The 20,684-nt window shown below is 42.0% G+C and overlaps 1 protein-coding gene across 1 annotated transcript in view; it reads left to right on the top strand.

The window, feature by feature from the left end:
• Ptprt (protein tyrosine phosphatase receptor type T) overlaps positions 1-20,684 on the top strand; it is a 702,580-nt gene that overhangs the window by 555,656 nt on the left and 126,240 nt on the right. The window contains exon 13 of the mRNA XM_042694435.1: positions 2,334-2,469. Within this exon, the coding sequence (XP_042550369.1) occupies positions 2,334-2,469 (136 nt within the window). The remainder of the gene's footprint in view (positions 1-2,333; positions 2,470-20,684) is intronic.

Raw genomic sequence — 20,684 nt, 5'->3', positions numbered from 1 at the left:
GAGGAGTCTCTCCAGAGGCTGTCTACCTTTGCCCTCCCAACCTCTAGAATAGGATCAGGCACAACTAAGTTAAGTTTAACTATGTCAGTGAGTCAGTGCTCTAGAGCAAACTCTTCATCCAAACAAAACTGATACAGAGGCATTGTGATTTGAGGTTCTTACACTTCTTAGAGATCTCATCTTTGGAGTTACCTCAGTCTTACTCGGAGCTAACCCCTACTCTAGAATGTCAGCCTGCCCCTGCTAAAGAGGAGAAGGAGTTGCTCCAATTCACTTCAGGAATTTCAGGAATTCTCTAGTCTATAGATGGGCAGAGCCAAGCCTTCTCAGCTGACCTGGAATTTGATGAATTGGTCTTGCCTTGAGCCAGTGAAAGAGGTTCTTAAATCCCGACACCCACAAGTACTTTGGGGAGGGAGCTTTCTGGCCCTACAGACAGCATAATTTGACGCATGGCACATGGTTGCTCAGGAGAAAAATGATGCGCGAGTGAGTGACTAAAGCAAATTATATCATTCCATATTCATCTGTTACACAATTCGTGAGAGGAGGAAGGGGAATTCCTGTGCTAGGCACTGCATGAGTGACAAGAAGAGGATGCTACCCCTGATTCTCGAAGAACCCATCTTCGTTCTTCAGTTTGGGTAACTCCAACTAGTTCAAGTTACAGCAGTTTAGGGAAAGTGCTCTGAGAGAGTATGTACTCTGCACTCGTTCTGAGACAAAAAGGAAGAGGTGCATCAGTGTGCTGGAGGGCTGTTCTCAAACCTCACTGTGTCTGGTGAATCAGAAATGAAGCTTATGGGTATTAGAATCTCTTACATTCTTGACTCCACTGAGTTCTGTGAATGCATCACTAAAACAAGGAGAAAATTTGATTTGGTTCCATGAGGACAAATGTCTGTGTGGGCAGCGACATCATCCCTTTAAGCTAAACTCTGAGCAAACCACAAACATTTAGAGAGCCTCTATTATGAGTCAGGCTCCATGCTAACACGGGGAAAACAAAGATAAACAGAGCGTAATCCTGCCCCCGAGGATCTTATAGACCAGTGGGAAAGACAGATGGGGAAACAAATAACTAATAACATCAGTACATTCTGGTAAGAGATAACTTTGAGGCATGTGCAAAGTATTACAAAGTTTTATCCAAATTTAGAGAAGAGAAAGAAACTCTCCTAGGGGCCAAAGAAAGTGCATTGGCTGATATAGGATGAATGGGTACTGATGTGGCAGAAAAGTAGGGATAGGTTAGGGAACAGATGCTTTGGACTTTAATCTGCTTTATACAAATGAAGTGCCAGTGGGCATATAAAGACAGCAAGAGAAAATGGACAAATGGGGGCTGGAATGTCCCCTGGACCACTCTAGACTCTGAAACAGGAAGTTAGTTCAGAGGCTGGGCCTTGGTTTTCTTCCATTATTTACTTTTCTATGGCATAAGCAATGTGGTCATTTTAGGTAGAAAGGAATAGAGGATTTAGAAGTCTTGAAAGTTGAATTTGAGGTTTCTGACTATGGAGTCAGCAGACCCGTGCGACCCTGACTCTTGCCTACCAACCATGTGACTTCCAGCACATCCCTTTATTTTCTCATCTAGGAAATGGGCAAATCAGTACCTACCTTCAAGACTGCTGTATGAGTTGACCAAGCTAGATCCAAGAGTCACCCAGCACAGGACTAAGACTATAAGTAGCCAGCTCCCTGCTTTCCTCTACCAGGGACTGAATCAACAAATCCACGTCTGGTAGAGCACAGAGCCTCATATAAATGCCCAGTGTACAGTAGATCCAACCTACGTTTTTGGAAGCCAAGGCAAACTCTCTCTAATGCACTAAATTTGTATCCTATCATTTGTTGCTTAATAAGAAACAGAACAATTATTGTTATCATTTTATCTTTAAAATTCCAGGGCTTTGAATTGTGTTGCCTCAGCACACCATTTTTTTAATCATTTAACTGTCATTTTATTTATCATAAATAAGTCTATGGACCCACAAGCTAGATGGTAGTTCTAAGGGACAAAGTGGAAGGCAGAAGCTTCTACTTGATTCCACTAGAAGGACAGGATATTCCTACCCAGCAGCTATCAAACCCATGGAAGAACTGACTTAATTTCCCTGCCTGTCCATCCCTTCTTCCAAAGGATCAAATAAGAATCCCAAACTCACTGAGGGCTAAATTCTCAAAGGGGATTTAAAATGTCTAGGCAGCTCCTGGAGCAGTGCCTGGCACATAGCTCTTTGGTTGCCATGGTGTTGTCATTGTGAATGTTGTCCAATCGCCTAAACCAGCCTTCTCAACATCTTCCTCCTTCCTATTCCTCCTCCAAGGCGCCTCCACCCAGAATTCCAACACCGTGGAGCCAGAGAAGCAGGTGGACAACACCGTGAAGATGGCCGGCGTGATTGCTGGCCTCCTCATGTTCATCATTATTCTCCTGGGGGTGATGCTTACCATCAAAAGGAGGTGAGTCTCTCACGCTTCCCAGAAGACACCAATGACCCCAGGTGACCCCCAGCACTCCCATGTGGCCAGGCCATCATTCCATCAATCACTGTCCATTCAGGAATCTTCTGATATCATGGTTGAGGTCCTAAAATACTTGAGTCTACTGGGACTCTTTTATGGTATTTGAAGGATGGGTGCCACTGGCTGGGCTAGTAACTCCGAGAAGGCTAGGTTTTTATGGGACTAGTTGTTTCTATAGCTTGATGTGCCATAAGATTCTGCTTAAGTGAGTCTTCTTGGCCTTCACTGCTTGGCTTGTGATTGCCATTGAGACAGCTAAGAAGAGGCCCCGGAATGCAGATGAGCCTAGAAATACAGTTGCAAGAAAGGAATGCATCAGTTCTCTGACCTCTGTCCGCCCCTTGATGTGCATTGGTCAAGTAGCAGCTTCTTGAGCTGTCCACAAAGCCTCCAGTTGGGTGAGGGTCTCAGGAATTCTCCTCCCATCCCCAAGCTCTTCCCACTCCATGTCCTGCAAAACCTTCCCAGCTGCTTGTTTCTGCTTGTCATCTCTCATCAGGATACTTTTTCTGGGCACATCTGGCCAGCTAACACAGTTTTCTCATAGTATGCATGCATTGCTAATGAAACATTGCCTGATTCCCAAGCGGTACTGCCCAGCAATTCTGTTTAAGAGATGTTCCCAAGGCTTGAGGATGACACAAGACAACTTCCAAGTGTAAGGGAGGTCAGCTAGCAGTGCCCTCCTTAGGACTCATTGGTTAGTCCTCTAAATAAGGAGTAACCCCTGCCTGTCACCGCACGCCACACCTGTTTCCATCTCCATGGCTTCTCAGTGCATCGCCAAAGTTCCAATCTTGGTCTCCACTTTCCCACTTTCCAATCCTCAAAGCACCAGTAAAGTATTGACCTGAATTATAATAATACGAATCGTAACATGTGCCACTCCCCCCCCCCCCCCGGTGAAAACAGCCATTTACATTATTAGCCAAACTAACACCTCAGCCTGAAGCTCTGGGTTTGGTTACAAATGACTGCAGAAAATATGTGTAAAAAGTGTATCTCCATTTCCAGCTATCAGAGACTCAAAAAACCTAGAAGTTACCAGTAAAAGCCACATAAGCACCAGAATTCTCTCTCTCTCTCTCTCTCTCTCTCTCTCTCTCTCTCTCTCTGTTTCTTAGGGCTTGGATGCTATCCTGTAGCTTTTTTGTTGAAAGATGATGCTCTATCACTTGAACCTCACCTCCACTTCTGGATTTTTGCTGCTTAATTGGAGATAAGAGTCTCTCAGATTTATCTGCCTGTGCTGGCTTTGAACCACAATCCTCAGATCTTAGCCTCCTGAGTAGCTAGGCTCACAGGTGTGAGCTACCAGCACCCAGCCTGACTAGGATATGTCATTGCCAGAACTTTGCCCTTTCTTCATATCTTTGTCTAATGCCATCATGATTCTGTCCTCAAACTGCCAGAAGAATGGCTTGAGTTAGCATTCTCATCTAGCTACTGATTTTTCTGTTGGAGAAACTAGAGTACAGAACAACACATTCTGTGAACATTGGTGGTAAGGAGCCCTCAAAGGGCTGAAGCCAGCACTGCATCCTCCTACCACCATTGACAAAACAGCATCAGCTGCCATTATGAGTTAGACCATGCATGGTGATTTCCTGGAGGCAGTAAGCACACTGCGCATATAGGATCATTGACAAATTTCTTAGCGATGTCTCACTGATGTTATTAGAGGCAGAGGTAAGTCTGGTATTGTCTACCTGGGGAAAAGTGACCAATTTAACTGAATTGAATATCTCTTGATAGACCTGAATTTGTCTCATTCTTTGCCTCTGATTTGTAAGTCAGATATGCTCTTCCAATTTTGCTCTTTCTAAAGCCTGGCTTAACCCACGTCACCATTGTCTGTGAGCTTGTGAAGAAATTTCACTTCCTTCTCCACAGCTATTTCTGAAAGGTGTGACTTTCTGGGAACAAGGAAAGGGCTTTTTTTCTGGGTGGGAGCAAGTAGAAAGTGAGTCTTTTGTGTGGTTTCAACCTCCTCTGAACATCTCTTCATCACCTCCCATGTCTATTGGACTGCTCATCTGGCCCAATCAACAGGTTTCACATGACTACCATTTCTTTCCAAAGTGCAAAACTCTGACATTGTGGCAATAGTACATGTGGATGTGGGTACTGACTGGTTTTTGCATATGCTGTATCTTTTGGAGAGATAGGAGGTTTTCTAGTCTAGATGATGGTACAATTTACAGATGGTATGGGAGGGGAAAGAAAGGGTGATAAAAGAGGAGAAAAGGAAGAGAAGGGAAGAGGAAGAAGGGAGAAGAGGAAAGAAAAAGAGGAAAAAGGAGTACAGGAAAGGGCAGGAAAAGAGGGGATGGAAGGGAGGAGAAGGGAGAGAGGAAAAGAAATGTGTGTCCCATGTCATTATATAATGACACACTTTGTATTCATGAGCACCAAGGTCTGTCTGACATGGAGAGATTCCCCATTGATTCATTCCTCCAGTCCTGAGTTTATTTCACCCTTTGCCTCCTCCCCTTAGACTAATTCTCTAGCCTCCTTCAAAGAAATTGGTAGCCACCGGTCTACAAGGCCACCAATATTTTATGTCACTTAATATCATGTGGCATTGCGTGTCTTCAATATATAGTAAAGTAGAAAATTCAAGTCTTAGTGCCTTCACCAGTATATGCTGGTGGTTGAAAGTTGGTGGTTGAAAGCCACTTTCATATGAGAAGTTCTACGGGATGTGAAATGACATTCCTATGCGCTCAGGTTTTATATAATTCAAATGCCATGACACCAGACCACTTTGGAGCATGATCCAAAGCTTCAGACATGGCCTGGTGTGGGGAAATACCAGTGCCAGGTTGGCAAACATGTACCCAGGACATCTCCAAATCCCTCATGAATTCCTCTATTTCATTTGAACTAAGAAAATTTTAGGAAGATACATTGAAGGTGCGTCCCAGAATGGTTCTAGCTCCCAATATCACTTTCACTCCTGATCAGTTCCTCTTGATCCAGATGAACTTTCAGCCCATTATGCCTTTCCAATGAGCAACTTTCCTGAGAGTGTCTTGGAGTATCTTGACTTTGGACTATGAAAGTCTATTCTGAAAGACTGTGTGTGTACTAATTTCCCTATAATTGGCATTGCCCACCATTACCTCCTCCCAGTCTAATGGATGGAAGATACCGTGTTTGTGGAATGAGAATAATAAAAACAGCATCCCAATTTCTACAGTCCTGTTGATCACTATTAACTTTGGAGAATCCATGTGACAAATTTCTGCCTGCAGCCGATCTTAGGAGCTCTTCTGGAGATTCACTGAGCTCATTGTCAGAATGGGTTTCATTCCCCACACCTGCATAAGGAATTACAGCCCTGACAGGGAGATTCATCTTACATATGATCAACAAAGATACCAGGCCCGAGCAGGTCCACCATTAAGATGTTATCGGTGGTGTTGCAATCAGTACTCATACCCGGACCTCATTTCATGTTCTATTTAAACCACTGCAATATTTCAATTGTCATTCTCCAGTAATCAGAGCTGAATAGGTCTGTTGATGCCACTGATGCTCCTCGAGGTTTTTGTTATTGTTTCCTTCTTTTGTTTATTTGTTTTGGGTTTAGAAGAGGTAACTAAAGTTTGAAGAATTATTGAAGTTGTCCAAGGCCGTAGGCTGCATTGAAATGTGAACTCAGGCTGTGTGACTCCAAAGCTCCAAGAAGACTAGTAGAAAGTAAGCACATCACAAACTAGGAAACAGATGGCTCAGGTTCAGATACCACTTTTCCTCTCTAAGATTATTTTTCCCCAATTTTACTATATCCTGTCTTTGGGTATGTGTCCTTGAATTAAAAGTCCTGACAGTCCTTTTCATTTACAAAGTTTGTATCACCCTCTAAACTTGAGCCCCCAATCCTTCTAATCAAGACTTCCAAGAAGTACTTACCTTCGTAGCAAACATTTCCTGTAAACATTCGTCCCCAGAAACATCCAGAGGCATTCCCTTGCCTCCAGCCCCTGGGACATGTGACTTCTGATCATACTACCTGGCTTTGCAGGCCTGAACAAGGCATCTCCCTGTGGGGATGAGTCTTCAGCTTTATTCCTCTGCCACTGAAGTTCTGTTATTTTGTATTGTCTGCCCCTGGAAACCCTCAAGCATTTCATAGTTAAGGTCAAAATCATTACCTACTCCTTAAACTATTCCATATCAAGTAGGATGGAGTATTTTTTCATGTCAAATATTCTACCTATTTGTCAAACAAATGGCATTTCATCATGTTGGACTCTTCTAAGCTTGCATCTTTACATTTTCTTGATCATTCTTCCTTCCCATTCCCTTCCATTCTCTCTTCCTCCCTCTCTCCCTCCCCCTTCTTCTTTCCTTCCTTCCTTCCTTCCTTCCCTCCTTCTTTCCTTCTTTCCCATTCCCTTCTGTGCTTGCTTGCTTCCTCTCTCTCCTTCCCTCTTCCCTTCTTCCTTCCCTCCCTTCTTCTCTAGTAAATTTCTCCTTACCTCCGATCTAGACACACTTCCTCTGCCATCTGGACCCCCTCTGTGGGGATCCAAGTGTGTTTTGTCTAACCTTTGTCATTTGTATTCATATCTTGCCTCTGTTACTGACCTTCATCTGTCTACTCTGATTCATCCTTATCCCACATCTATCTTATACATAGAAAGTATTTCCTAAAAACATTTGAATAGAGTAGCCCAGTGAAATCAAAACACCTGGAACCAGGATTAACACTCTGGGTCTTAACGTAACATCATTTGCAATGCAGACCCAAATATCAGCCTTCAGCGTGGATGATGTATGAAGTGCTGAGGTAGGGAAGTGAGTAGGAAAGATGGCAGAGAAAATGTAAAAGACTCCTCATGCCCTGAGCTTTCTGGAAACACATTGTCTAACCAAAAGAAAACAATAGAAACGGTGAGAACAATCACAACGATAACTCCTGGATGAGTGGAATGAGGCAGTGCCCATTACTAGATTATAGTATACAAGAGATCAGAAAAACAGGACAAATGAAGTTTAAAAGAATTTCCTGATATCCCATGGCTGATGAGCAACAGAGTTGGGTCTCCACTTTGGACACTCCGATGATAGAGCCTACACTCTAGATAATCATCCAACCTTGACTGATTATAAAACAGAACTTCTGGCTGGTCTGTGAAGTGGAAGTCAGAGAGGAGAGTGAGTAGTTTGTTGAGGTGGGAAAACAGCCTACATAGAATATGTCATCCTTTATCCACCTCATTCTAAATAGAACTTTATCACACATCCTGAACAAGGGGACCTCCTTCTCTGGTTTGCGTGCTGAAGTCTTTTTCATGACTATTAATTCTTATGGTCATGGCAAATCAGTCATGCGCACACTCATGCTCATGTGTGCACGTGCACAGACACAGATCTCCTGCCCTTGCTGTTGATATAACTATTTGGCTGCCATCCCTTCTGACTTTCTCTTCATCCTCATGCCCAGATCATGAATCTGAAACCAGCACTCTGCTCCTTGGCTTCTTAGAGATACCCTGTGACCTATGGACTGAACTCAAACTCCTGAAACTTTGCTAAGTGTTCTTTCCCACATCTAGATGCTCCCACTTTGCTAACTTACATACTGAGTCAACAAACAGTTCTATTTGCCTGAAAACACCTACCCCCTACCACATCTGGCTCCTCTTTAGCTTTACAAATCAAGCATCAGAGATTCTGAGCCACCTTGCCTGCTTTCTCTCCCCATCTCTACCCCCCCGCCCCCAGTTGTATGGTTGCACAGCTCACTTTTGTTCCCACATCATACATGTATTATTATTCTAGAAGACAACATAAAATAGTGGTCATTAACTGTAAGACTATCTGGATTCTATACTGACCAAGCCTCTCAACAGCTATGTGAATTTGGGTAAGTTACTTGACCTCTCTGAGCCTCCTTCCTCAAATATACAAGATGCACATAATGTTTCTTGGGGTATTGCAAGTATTAAATAAAATAGCTACATAATTTACCTAGAAAAGTATCTGGCCCATAAGAGATAACCCAGTAGGTAAGTGGAAGCAATTATTATCACTTGCTTTTCAATTTTTTTGTCTTGCTCTCCCACCAGACAGGTAGACTGAATCAGGATTTCATTTGTCCATCTCTAGGACTTAAAGGAGACAGTATGTAGTTTTTTGCCAGCTTAATTGTGGAAAGATGGAGACATGGACGGTGGACTGTTGAATGGATGAGTAGATAGGTGAATGGATGGATAGGTGAGTGAGTGCATTGATGCCCAGGAAGTATTTGTTATTAGATGGTTATTGAGAGAAAGGTTGGATGAAGGAATGGATGGATGGATGGGTGGGTGGGTGGGTGGGTGGGTAGGTGGGTGGACAGGTGGATGGATGGATGTACAGATGGACAGATGGATGGATGATGGATGGATGGATGGATGGATGGATGGATGGATGGATGGATGGGCTAAATGGATCATTAGAGGTCAGTCAAATGGGTGGTTAGATAGGCAACTCAGTCCTGTTTAAATGGTATGGAACAAAGAAAAACTGTGCCTGAAGTCAACCTTTTCAGTCAGATAAAAAGAAACTTCTGCAGTATGTGATTTATTAAGTTTAGATTATTGTTGTTTTTTTCACCTAAGCACAGCTGTCTTCCTGCTCAGGATTTTTGGTTTCAGGCAATCTGCTACTTGCAATATCACTGTATCGTTATAAATTTAGACCTTTCGTAAATCTTTTTCAAAGCTTAGAGAAAACACAAATGTAACCTGTGTTTTGGTCACAGAAGAAAGAGTTGAGAGGCTGCCCTGGAAGACTTTGCAGTTTAATTGAGAAAAGGTAATATTAATACAATATTGCCAGTTACCATCGTTCTAGCTTCTATGAAGCCAGATCAGGGATAACACTGGCTTTTGATGACCTCTGGGTAACTCAGAAAAGCTACTTATAGAGGAAATCCGTGAATAAAGAGCATGCTGTCAAAAGGAGGTGGTTTAGACAGAGGTCAATAATGAAGGTTGAGAGTCACAATACTGAATGCAGCCTAGAGTCCAAGAGGAGGTGGCTGTGGAAGCTGCAGAGATTCATCTCAGGATGGAAGCTTTGGCCTAGTGAGAAATGAGCTTTTAGAGCCTTAGATTCCCCAACTAAAAGCTATATCTGTTCCCTGGAGCTATAGGGAAGGTTAAAAGAGATAAAGCATGAGATTTCTCCAGTAGCAGCCTGATCCGTTATCAATAACTTGCTTTCCTGCTTTCATTCAAGACAGCACAGGCAGCATGGTGGTCCAGAGCCTTAGAGTTACGATGATATCAAATTCATCTTACTATGTACTAACCTGAAAGTAGTGCCTTGACTTTCTTTGCCTCAGTTTCCTCATCTGCAAAGTGAAGGTGATAATAACATTTATCTGAACAGTCAGATGGGGTACATTATGTGTGTGCATGGAAATGTCACAGTGCAACCCCCCCTTGTTTTACTAATATGTGCTAGTAAAACAAGTTTTTGAAGACTTGAGAAGAAGCTAAGTGTGGTAGCCTAAGCCTGTAATCCTAACTACTTGGGAGGTAGAGATCAGGAGATTATGGTTCAAGGCCACCCTGAGAATACAAATTTTTGAAACTGGATCTCAGTCAGTGTTTGGGTTCAGTGGTGCATGCTTGTTATCACAGCAACAGAGGGAAGTACAAATAGGAAGATTGCAGTCCAGGACAGCCCTGGCATAAAGTAACCCTGTCATGGAAATAAGCAATTAAAAAGAGGACTGAGCCAGGTGCCACTGGTGGTTTATGCCTGTAATCATAGCTACTCAAGAGGCTGAGGTCTTAGGATCATGCTTCAAAGCCAGACAGGATAAAGAAAAGTCCAAGAGTCACTTAAAAAAAAAACAACATTTAAGCTGGGCACCAGTGGCCTTTAATCCTAATTATTCAGGAGCTGAGATCTGAGGATTGCAGTTCAAAGTCAGCCCAGGCAAAAAAGTTCCACTCAAAAACTGGAAAATAGTGCTGTGACTCAAGTGGTAGAGTATTAGCTTTGAGCACAATAAGGCCCAGGGACAGCGTCCTGGCCCTGAGTTCAAGCCCTACAACTGACCAAAATAAATAAATAAATAAATAAATAAAATGTATTGTTATTATAAAGATGATGTACAGAGGTGTGACTGTTACATAAGCAAGTAATGACTACATTCTTTTTGGACAATTTCACTTCCCTCGCTCTCTCCCAGTTTTTCCCTCCCATCTCCACCCACAAGTTGTATAGTTCATTTTCAGCATAGGGTCCAGTGAGTACCAATGCTGCAATTAACCACAAAAGCCAGAAGTGGTGCTGTGGCTCAAGTGGTAGAGTGCTAGCTTGGAGGACAAAAGCTCAGGGATGGCACCAGACTCTGAATCCAAACCAGCGAAAACAAACAAACAAACAAACTGATGGAGGGACTTAAATGGTAATGCACTTAGCAAACCAATGATAGGTTCAACATCCCTTCTCCAAGTACTTCTGAGAAAAAAAAGAACATTATAAAAAAATATATTTCATTGTAAGTGTGCTACACAATTTTATTCCTATGTTATTATCCCTAAAGAAGTGAAAACTTTTCCTCATGACCGGAACACAGCACACTTTACATCTGTACCATCTTTTATCCATCCTTAGTGTTGGCTAACTGTGTATTCATCTCACCTAATGCAAATTTACATTGATGTAATTTGCATAAAACACTGTCTCATCGAATTTGAACATCATCTCAACAACTATACTTTAGAATCAATGGCCATGATAACTTTTGAGAATATATCTTATGGCCCCAAAGAGGTGGAAACAGCTGAATGCAGGACTATTTAATGACTTGCTCAAGGCCCTGCAATTGACATACTCGTGAACCTTACGTTTTCACTCCTCAAAGCTGTTTTGAGCTGTGGTTATCTATTCCCACCCTTTGGTACATGGATCATGAAATAAGAGTTCTAAAGGGGAGGAATCAGTTCGCCTAAGATGTTACACTGAGCAACATCGGCTTTTGAAATCCTCTGGGTTCTCAGCCCAGTGCTCTTGAAAATGTGGAGTATGCAGGTATCTTCATCTGTCTTTGTATATGATGAAATCTGTGAGACTGGTTGATTTGTAAAGAAGGGAAATGATTTCTTGTAGTTCTGTGGGCTTGGAAACCTAAAGGCATGGTGCTGCTATCTGCTCAGCCTCTTGGAGGGTCTTCTTGCTACATCACATGATGAGATAGGACAAGTATACGTCAACTCTCTCTTCCTCTTTGCATAAACCCACCAGCCCCAACAAGGGGGACCACATCCTCTGATGATCTTATCTGATCCCCATTACCTCCCAAAGATCTCATCTTCAAATATCATGGACACAGATTTGGAGATTAAGTTTCCACATTCAGTCTCAGAAGGGGTATCCAAACTAGAGCCACAGATATTTGTAAATTTTTATCAATAGACCCTAATCGTTGCATCCCTGAGTACTAACATTTCTAGGCCCTGAGTCTAACTGCAGTGAAGCTCAGGAACAATCTACTTATAGGGCCCAGGTGCATGGTTAGTGGCAAGGTTCTGATGACTTGACATGGGCTTATTGAATCTCCATCCTTCACCGTTCTGATTGTTTCACTCTTTCATCATCTAGACCTACTGTTCGTTTGGTCCAGGACATTTCTGGGCTGCCAGATCTTGTACTTTGACCCATTTCTGCTAGTTCATTCTGGTGAGAAGCCATGGGGTTTTGTGTGTCTGTTTTCCTTTCAGCCACTTTCCTTCTGGGACTATGGGATCGCCAGGTTGGGCTTTGTTCATAGTTAAGAGAAAGCCTAGAGATAGCCCTATCTTGAGGCTGAGGCCACTTCCCATTTGAAAGGTAGAAATCAGAATATGTGTTCATGCCTCTGCAGTTATAATGATGCTGTCTTCCTGTGACAAGCAGATGGGATAATGGTTGCAATTAATCAAATAATTCAGGAAGGAAGGAAACTATTCTTACTCAGATTTGGGAACCTAAATTTTGTAGCAATTTTCCCCATTCCTCAAATGGATCACTTAATGTCAGTGTAGTGAAACCTGATGTGAAATAAAAACATTCTATTTATTGTCTTCCAACATAAGACAAATTTCAACCAAGGGGGAATATCATGGACTTTATTTGAGGTTTGCAATTGTTCAGAAACCAAGAGCTAGTGAGAATATTAGGCAGAAATTAAAGGTAGTGATTTCCTTTGAGACTTGAGTTCTTAGCCAGGTGGTATCTGAGATAAAGCTCCTATTTGTGAAATAGATAAAAAATAAGGGAGTTGCTCTGGTTTGGGCGCCTGGTTGAGTACCAACAGCCCCATCTTCTCAGTGTCCTTCTCTGTCCAGTGAGGCTGCCCTGAGGAACCCCCAAGCTCCTAGAAACACAATTTGAAAATTAGTATAAGCAATAGAAGAGAACACAGAGCCACAGAGTTTGTTCCCACAAAAGTTGAAAGCCCTCTTCCTCAGTACAATGTCCTTTCATGATGAGGTTGAATTTTGTCTGGTCTTGCTACATAGCAGGTGACCACCAACATCTCATCACTTAAAGAAGAACAGAACAATTCATCACTGGGATAAATCTTCATGTTGGGCAGGGCTTAAGGGAGTGACTTGTTTCTTTGTCATGACATCAAAGGTCTTACCTGAGAAAACTTTGTTGTCTCGGGCTGGATTAGCTGGGTATTAGCTTGATATTTTCTTTCTTTTTAGAGATCTGAAGGCCTTTCTATGTGATCTCTCTACCCTGGTAGCTTCAGGAAAGTTTGGGCTTACATGCAGATTATAACTTCCAAGGAAGCCTTCCAAATATCCAGATAATGCTTCTTTTTCTAGTTTGGAAAAAAAAAACCCAGAACATAACCCCTAATACATCCTCCTAGTGACACAGAGCTAGTCCTGACTCAGAGTGGGCAGTCTGTATATAGGTATGGGCACTGGGGTGAATCATTGGGGAACCATGTTGGGGCCCTGGCTGAATTATGTTCCTTTGCCTTGTCATGATCTTACCAAATTCTGATTTGACCTGAAACAGAGAAGAGAGAAGGAATGACTGCATTTTTATCTTTAGGAACACTACTATATAGGAGTATGGTACACTGATTCTAAGATGCTCTAGAACCCTCCCCGAAGATCTCCGAGGTTCATAATTATAAGAAGTTAGTTTTAGTTGGCCAAAAGGAAGAACTTTTTCAAACAAAGAAAGCAGCCCACCATGAAATTTGTCTTCCTTGGCATAAGGTGGCATTAAGTGAAGCCTTTCTCACTCCCTCTGTGTCATTCAAAGACTCTGATTAGTAGGGAAAATCCATCTCCTTGAGGTGAGGGATGCTGAAATAATGTAAGAATCAAGATTTCATATAAATCTAATTCTTGTTTGTTTGTCTTTTCTTTCCCCACCCCCTCTTTTTGGACATTTCCTTCATCTGACTGCCCATCAATATATAGAAGAAATGCTTATTCCTACTCCTATTACTTGTAAGTATCGAGTCGGTGTTAATTGCTTCATGGCCCCATAGGGGAACCTGTGGCATGCATTCCGTGCACCAACTGATTGTCTCTTACTTTCTCGTACCCACTTCTGTCAAGTCACCTGTAGCTCTTATTTTTCGTAGATGTTTTTCCATTTGAAAACACGCTGTCATCGTTCAAGTCTGTTTCATTTCTGCCATCTTATTCCAAACCCCTCCTCCCCCATTTTGAGCGTTGTGAGAGGCGACTGTTTATTTGTGAGTGTAATTGTCTAGTTAGGAATTCTGGATTTTGGCAAGAGAAGAACCAAGTCCTGCCATAGGATTTGCATACATTGAACAACATCACAGAATCTCGAGGACTTCTATGTCCATTTGAATATACCTGGGGAATGTTGAGCCCTAGAGCCTTGGGGGTTAGAAAGGAGTCTATTGGTTGCTTCTGCTATATTGTGAGGAGGGCTATAGGGAAATCATGTTTTTTATCTAGACTCAGGCTCACTGGTGACAGAACCATCCAGAGTCTTTGTTTGGGGCTGAAATTCTGTTTGGTGTTCAATATTTAGTCATCTTACATTACCAGGGCACTTGGTTTGCAGTTCCAGGTGGCTGCTAGCCTTTTAAAGTGTTTTGTACATACTAAATAAAAGTGATCATTTTTCTCATTAATAAAGCACAGATCTTCAAAGCATGAGGGAAAGGGAGGGGGGAAACTATATCAAATAGATCCTCAAAACTAAAACAAAAAGTTAGAAAACCACATTAAGTGTTTCCATGCATCCAAGGCGAATGTTCTATTTCTCTAAATTGAGTTTCCAAGAGAGGTATGTGAACTCATTACAGATCTAGCTAGCAAAAAACAGTGAGACTATAACTCAGAACACTGGTAAAGTATATTCCTGCTGGGCACCAGTAGCTCAAGCCTATAATCCTAGCTACTCAGGAGGCTGAGATCGGAGGGCCATGGTTCAAAGCCAGCTGGGGCAGGAAAGTCTGTGAGACTCTTATCTCCAATAAACCACCAGAAACCCGGAAGTGGTGCTGTGGCTCAAGAGGTAGAGTGGTAGCCTTGAGCTGAAGAACTGAGGGACAGCACCCAGGCCCCAGAATTCAAGCCCCACAACCAACAAAAAAAATTAAAAGAATATTCCTACCCTATTCTGTGGCTTTCTTGTCCCTGACAAACCCAGCTTTGTGAGAGAGGCTTGCCTGTTGGTGACCATCTGACAAAACTTTCATCAACAAGGATGGAACCAGAAAAATGGCTTCCCCATCCATTCTTCTCAGTTAGGACCAAGCGATGAGCTTGTAAAACAATTGTTTATAAAGGTACCAATGGTTAATATAGATATCAATGAATTCCTGGAAGACTTGTCTATTCATTCATTCTTTCATTTATCCTTTCATTCATTTATTTACTCAATAAACAGATACCTACACATATACATTACATTCCAGGAAGAGTGAGTGGAGAAATAACTATGACCTTAAACTGCACCTTTATGGTGCTCAAGCCCATCAGAGGTCAGCATAAAAATCAAATAATTCAAATGTCATCTGAGTGGTGTCTATATGTGCTCTGGTATAGGAATACATAGATGAGTAATTTAGATCATTAATGTGGCAAGAGATGGTGATCAGCGTATGTAAGGACTGATTTTCTCATTGCCAGAGAAATAAACATTTTGATTGGTAGGAACACTGTAAAGATAGGAAATGATAGTATTGTTAGGATGAAAGAGAGTGAACTTTAGGACTCATGCAAGTCTGTCATCAATGCCCATTTCTGTTGCTTCCTTGGGACTGTACAGTTGTAAGCAAGTATTCAAAACTCATTGAGTCTCATGTCTCTGGACTCTAAAATGATAATAGTGCCTAACTGCATAAAGTTACCTTGAGGAGGAAATGAGTTTATAAAGTACCTGGCCCAAAGTCAGTGACATGTTCATTTTCTTTCGTTCTCCTTTCAGAAACTCTAAGGGTCTGGGCATAAGTAGTTCTTCCTGGTTGGCAGCTCATCATGTCTCCCACAGACTGTCATGGAATGGGTTGTGGTGCCCAGAAGTATCTCTGTACACATCACTCCCTCCATAAATTAGCCATTACAGCTAGCACTGTCACTGGAGGCTGAATTTATGCTATACTAGGCACTGTGGTAGAATCAGAGATGAGAGGATGGAAATATAGAAGGCAAATATGTAAATACTTGTAGTTCAGGTGCAATTCAAAGCAAAAACCTTGCATTTGGTATGAACATAGAGTTCAATATGCTAAGCCCTAGAATATAAAATGAATACCAGCACTAGAAAGCAGATGCATGTAGATGGGACATAGGGATTCCATAATAATATCCATAAATTTATAGCACCCTGAGTGTTATTTATTGTGTGTCACTGCAGAGCAAGAATCCGCACTATTCTCCCTTCTTTAAAGATGAGATAGGTGGTTAGATTTTCTCTTAAGCCTCATCTCCTTATCCCCAACCTCCACTTGCCAGAGAAGATGAACCACCTAAGCACTAAGGGAACTGAACAAATAAGGTATTTTTAATCATCTGGCCAGGAAGAGACAAAGGGAAAATAACAATACTTTCCAAGAACCTTGTGCATGCATTAACTCAATAAGTTCTTGTGACAACCCAGTCCGATAACTACCATTATCCCTATTTAGTGGTGTAGAAATTGCTCAGAGTAGGTAAGTCATTCTCTTATGATTACTCAGCATAGGACAGAATGGAGAATAGATTCTTTTGGAAACAGAGACATCTAAAGGTGAGGAGGATAGCTTGCAACAAAGGGAATAAATAGGGTTCTAAAGACACAGGGCCCAGAATTCTGGTGGAATTTCCAAGCAAGAATGTCCCATGGAATCTTGAGCATGCAGAAATGGTAATTCAGGGTCTGGGAAGGTGGCTCAGTGGTAGAGTGCTTGCCTTGCATGCCTGAGGCCCTGGGTTCGACTCCTCAGCACCAAAGAAGCAAAAAGAAAAAAGCCAGAAGTGGCACTGTGGCTCAAGTGGTAGAGCGCTAGCCTTGAGCTGAAGAGCTGAGGGACAGTGCCCAGGCCCAGAGTTCAAGCCCCACGACCAGACACCCCCCCCCCCAAAAAAAAGAAATGGTAATTCAGTGAGAAGTGATATTTGGAGTTTTCCTCAGAGATAGCAGATAGGAGTATGGAATGAGTGGAATTGGAACTGAAGAAAGATTAGAAGGCAGAGAGCAAGGGCTGAAGTCTAGGAGCTATGAATAAAGTTTCACAAGGGAACTCGACTACACTGTTGCTGGGATTTTAGACTTGGTCAGCCACTCTAGAAAATAGTATGGAGGTTCCTCCAAAAAAATTAAACATCAAACTACCTTATGATCCAGCAGTTTCACTCCTGAGCATTTACCCAAAAGATTACAAACCAACATACAACAAAGCTACCAGCACAATCATGTTCATTGCATTTACCACAGCCCACATGAACTTCAGTGGACAAATGGATTGAGAAGTTGTGATACACATATAGATATATACACATACTAGAATTTTGCTCATGCATTAGAAAGAATGATATTATGCCATTTGTGAAGAATGGAAAGATTTGGGGAAAATTATCTTAAATGAAGTAAGTCAGGCCCAAAGAGACAAAGGAGCCATGTTTTCTCTTATATGTGAGAGCTAGATTTAGCTTATAAACTCATAAGTCAGTGGTATGCAAGTGTATACAAACATATTAGATGAAATATGGTAGATTCAAAGGAGTTCTTAAAGTATTATTCCTTGGAAAGGCCAAATCAAATAAAACACCAGGCAGTGTGCACTCAAAAGGAGTGAGGTGGAGTCAGGCAGAAAGAAATAACAAATGCAGAGGCAAATAGGGGGAAATGTGGACAAGAATCCAATGTGTATCCTGCAAAATTAGGAAGAGTGAGGGAAGGGGTGGGTGGGGGAGGGATGGGTGAGAATGTTGAAAGGGGCCACATTGATCAGGACACAGCTTTGTTAAATGGCAACTCCTTTGTACAACTACTTAATGATAACTTAAAAACAATTTTTAAATGAGTAAATTTTCAGAGGAGTAAGAAGTAGGCATCATCACAGACTAGCAGTAGGCAGAAAGCTGTGACAAGTAAGAGGAAGAAGCTATTGGAGTTGGTTGACAATAATAGATAACTGCAGAAGGCAGAGGTGCACAGCCTAGACATTCAGACATAAGAAGTTGCTTCTGCAGGTTATTAAATAAGATCAGGGAGAATCCATCTTGCCTGGGGTGAGGGGGTTCATGAAGAAGATCACCTTTCTTTAACTATTGGGCTACAAAACAAAGGAGAAATATTAAGGCTGGCTATTTTGATCAGCAAGTCTTGGCAGAATTACTATGGAGGAACCAATAGGGAAGGAAGAAGGTGAAAGTGCTGGAGGTGGAAAGGCTAAAGAAAGGAAGGTATAAAGACAAGGTATTTGAGGGTAGGGCGCTACCTAGAAAGAGAAGACAGGACTCATAGAGAGACATGGAGATTGAAGAAAGGGACAGACAAGAAGGGATACCTTCCATGAAACCATGTTTGAGTTCATACTGCATGTGCTGGTGTCGTTCGTGAGAGGAAGCCTTGAATCTTTGTGACTTAGAACATAAGCCATGGAGCAGCAGCAGCAATTTGTGGTAAACATAATACCTAGGGCCCAGCCCAAAGTTCTTAAATTAGAACCTATGGTGATTTGTGTCCAACAAGTCCACGTTTCCTCTTTGTAAGAGGAAACAAACAAAAAGCAAACAAACAAACAAAAAATATCAATTCCCTCCTCACAGGATTTGGGTCTGCTTGGTCCCTCCAAAAGCCACAAGATCTTCCATGGAAGAGAAACCCTCCAACACACTCTGACTCACCAATCTCTTCAATGAAACGAGTGCTCCTGCATTCAACAAATATTTATGAAGTGCCTACTATGTGCCAGGCACTGGTCAAGGTTCTGAGGATTTAGGATTTAACATAAAAATCTTTAGAGCTTTTTAGAGCTCTAAAGCTTTTTAGTAGAGCTTTTTAGTAAGAAAAACAGGTAGATAGATAGATGGTAGACAGCTGATTTCCAAAATGTTAGGCAAAAAAAAAAAAAGCTAAAGAGAAAAAAATGAATAAGCCAATGAAAGAAGGTACAAAGAATTGGTAGAGGAGAGAAGAAATTTTATTTCCCTTAAACAAAGAAGCTTTTGTGTGCTCTTCCTCAATGGAAGGGTCCATATGGTAAGACCAGGAGTCCCCAAAATTGTCCTTAATGAACCAGTGGATATTTTTGGCTTCGCACCAACTAAACCCTGATTTTGTAATCAGAGATGACTGAAAGTAATCGGAGACGATATGCACCTGAATGCATGTGGATGCATCCCAGTGAAACCCATTGTAACATATAAACAGTAGGCAGTAGGCCAGAATTGTCCTATACATTATAGTTTGCCTGTCATTGCCCTAGACTTCTAAAGTAGGGAGAGGATGAGATTCAAGATTTATCCTGTCTTCTTAATACGTGCTGCATCCTGTTCTTGGTGCTGAAAAACACTAAGGTGAATGAGTTCACAAAAGACACAGATAAAAGGACTTGCCAGTAGGTCCCCAGCATACATCACATGTACTGAATGCTTATAGCAAGCCCTTCAAGATAGAGATCATTGATTTGGTTTTATTTAGGTGTTAAGACTTGGATTTGAAGCTCTGTCTATATCTAACAGCCAGGAAGAAAAGCCAGGCCAGAGTTTGAATCTCAAGCCACACAATTCCCAAGCCCAGCACATCTACATCCTTCTCTCTAAGCTTTGTTCTCTAGAAGATGGAGGGACTTTTTTTTGGACTCTTTATGCAGGTAGAGAGCCAGGGTGCAAATACAAGTCCATCTGCCTAAAGAGCTTTATTTCTGTGCACAACTGCCTGTGTCTTGGGAGAGACAAGAAGCCTGCTGATGTGGTTTTTTTCATTGTTTTTGTTTAATTTTTTTTAACCGTGAAGGTTGATGTACAGAGGCGTTACAGTTGCATAAGTAAGGGAATGAGTACATTCATTTTTGAAGTGCTGCCCCCCTCCCTCATTTTCTCCCACTTTCCCTCCCCGACTTCCCTTTTACTTCCCAAGAGTTGTAAAGCTCATTTCTAACACAGTGTCTAGTGAGTATGGCTGTTGTATTGGTTCACCCTTTGTCCCACCCCACCCTATCTGAGCTTCCCCTTCCCCTCCACAAATCAGGTAAACTGATATACAAGACAAAGGGCACGAAAATAAGAAAAAAAATCATGGAGCCACGCTGAGCCTCAGTTCCTTCATCTACAAAAGGGTAATAAGGACAGTGAGTGTGTAGGTGGTTGTACACAGTAGGTGTTTTATAAATTCAAGCAGTTCTTCACATTGTGAGATGACATACCCACTTCTTTTCTCCCTACAATAAAACAGCTCTGAGCAACTTTTCGCTTGTTCTGTGTTTTCCCTTTTTATACGACATGAAGCACTGGCATGTGTCCACAGGTTAATTTGACTCAAAGTGTGTAATGGGCACAGTAATCATTTGGAATAGAGACATTTTAGTGTGCTAGTTCTTGAGAACTAGCTCTTTTAAGAGTTTACCAACCCTTCCGGCTGAGAAATAGCACTGAGCCACCCTGGTTGGCCTCAACCTTGGACCATTGCTTCCTGCAAGCGTAATAGTGGTGGAACAAAAC

The sequence above is a fragment of the Dipodomys spectabilis genome, unplaced genomic scaffold (assembly GCF_019054845.1).
Source record: "Dipodomys spectabilis isolate Male_0828 unplaced genomic scaffold, ASM1905484v1 ptg000175l, whole genome shotgun sequence".
NCBI classification, from domain to species: Eukaryota; Metazoa; Chordata; class Mammalia; order Rodentia; family Heteromyidae; genus Dipodomys; species Dipodomys spectabilis.
This window is presented reverse-complemented; position numbering and strand designations above follow the sequence as displayed.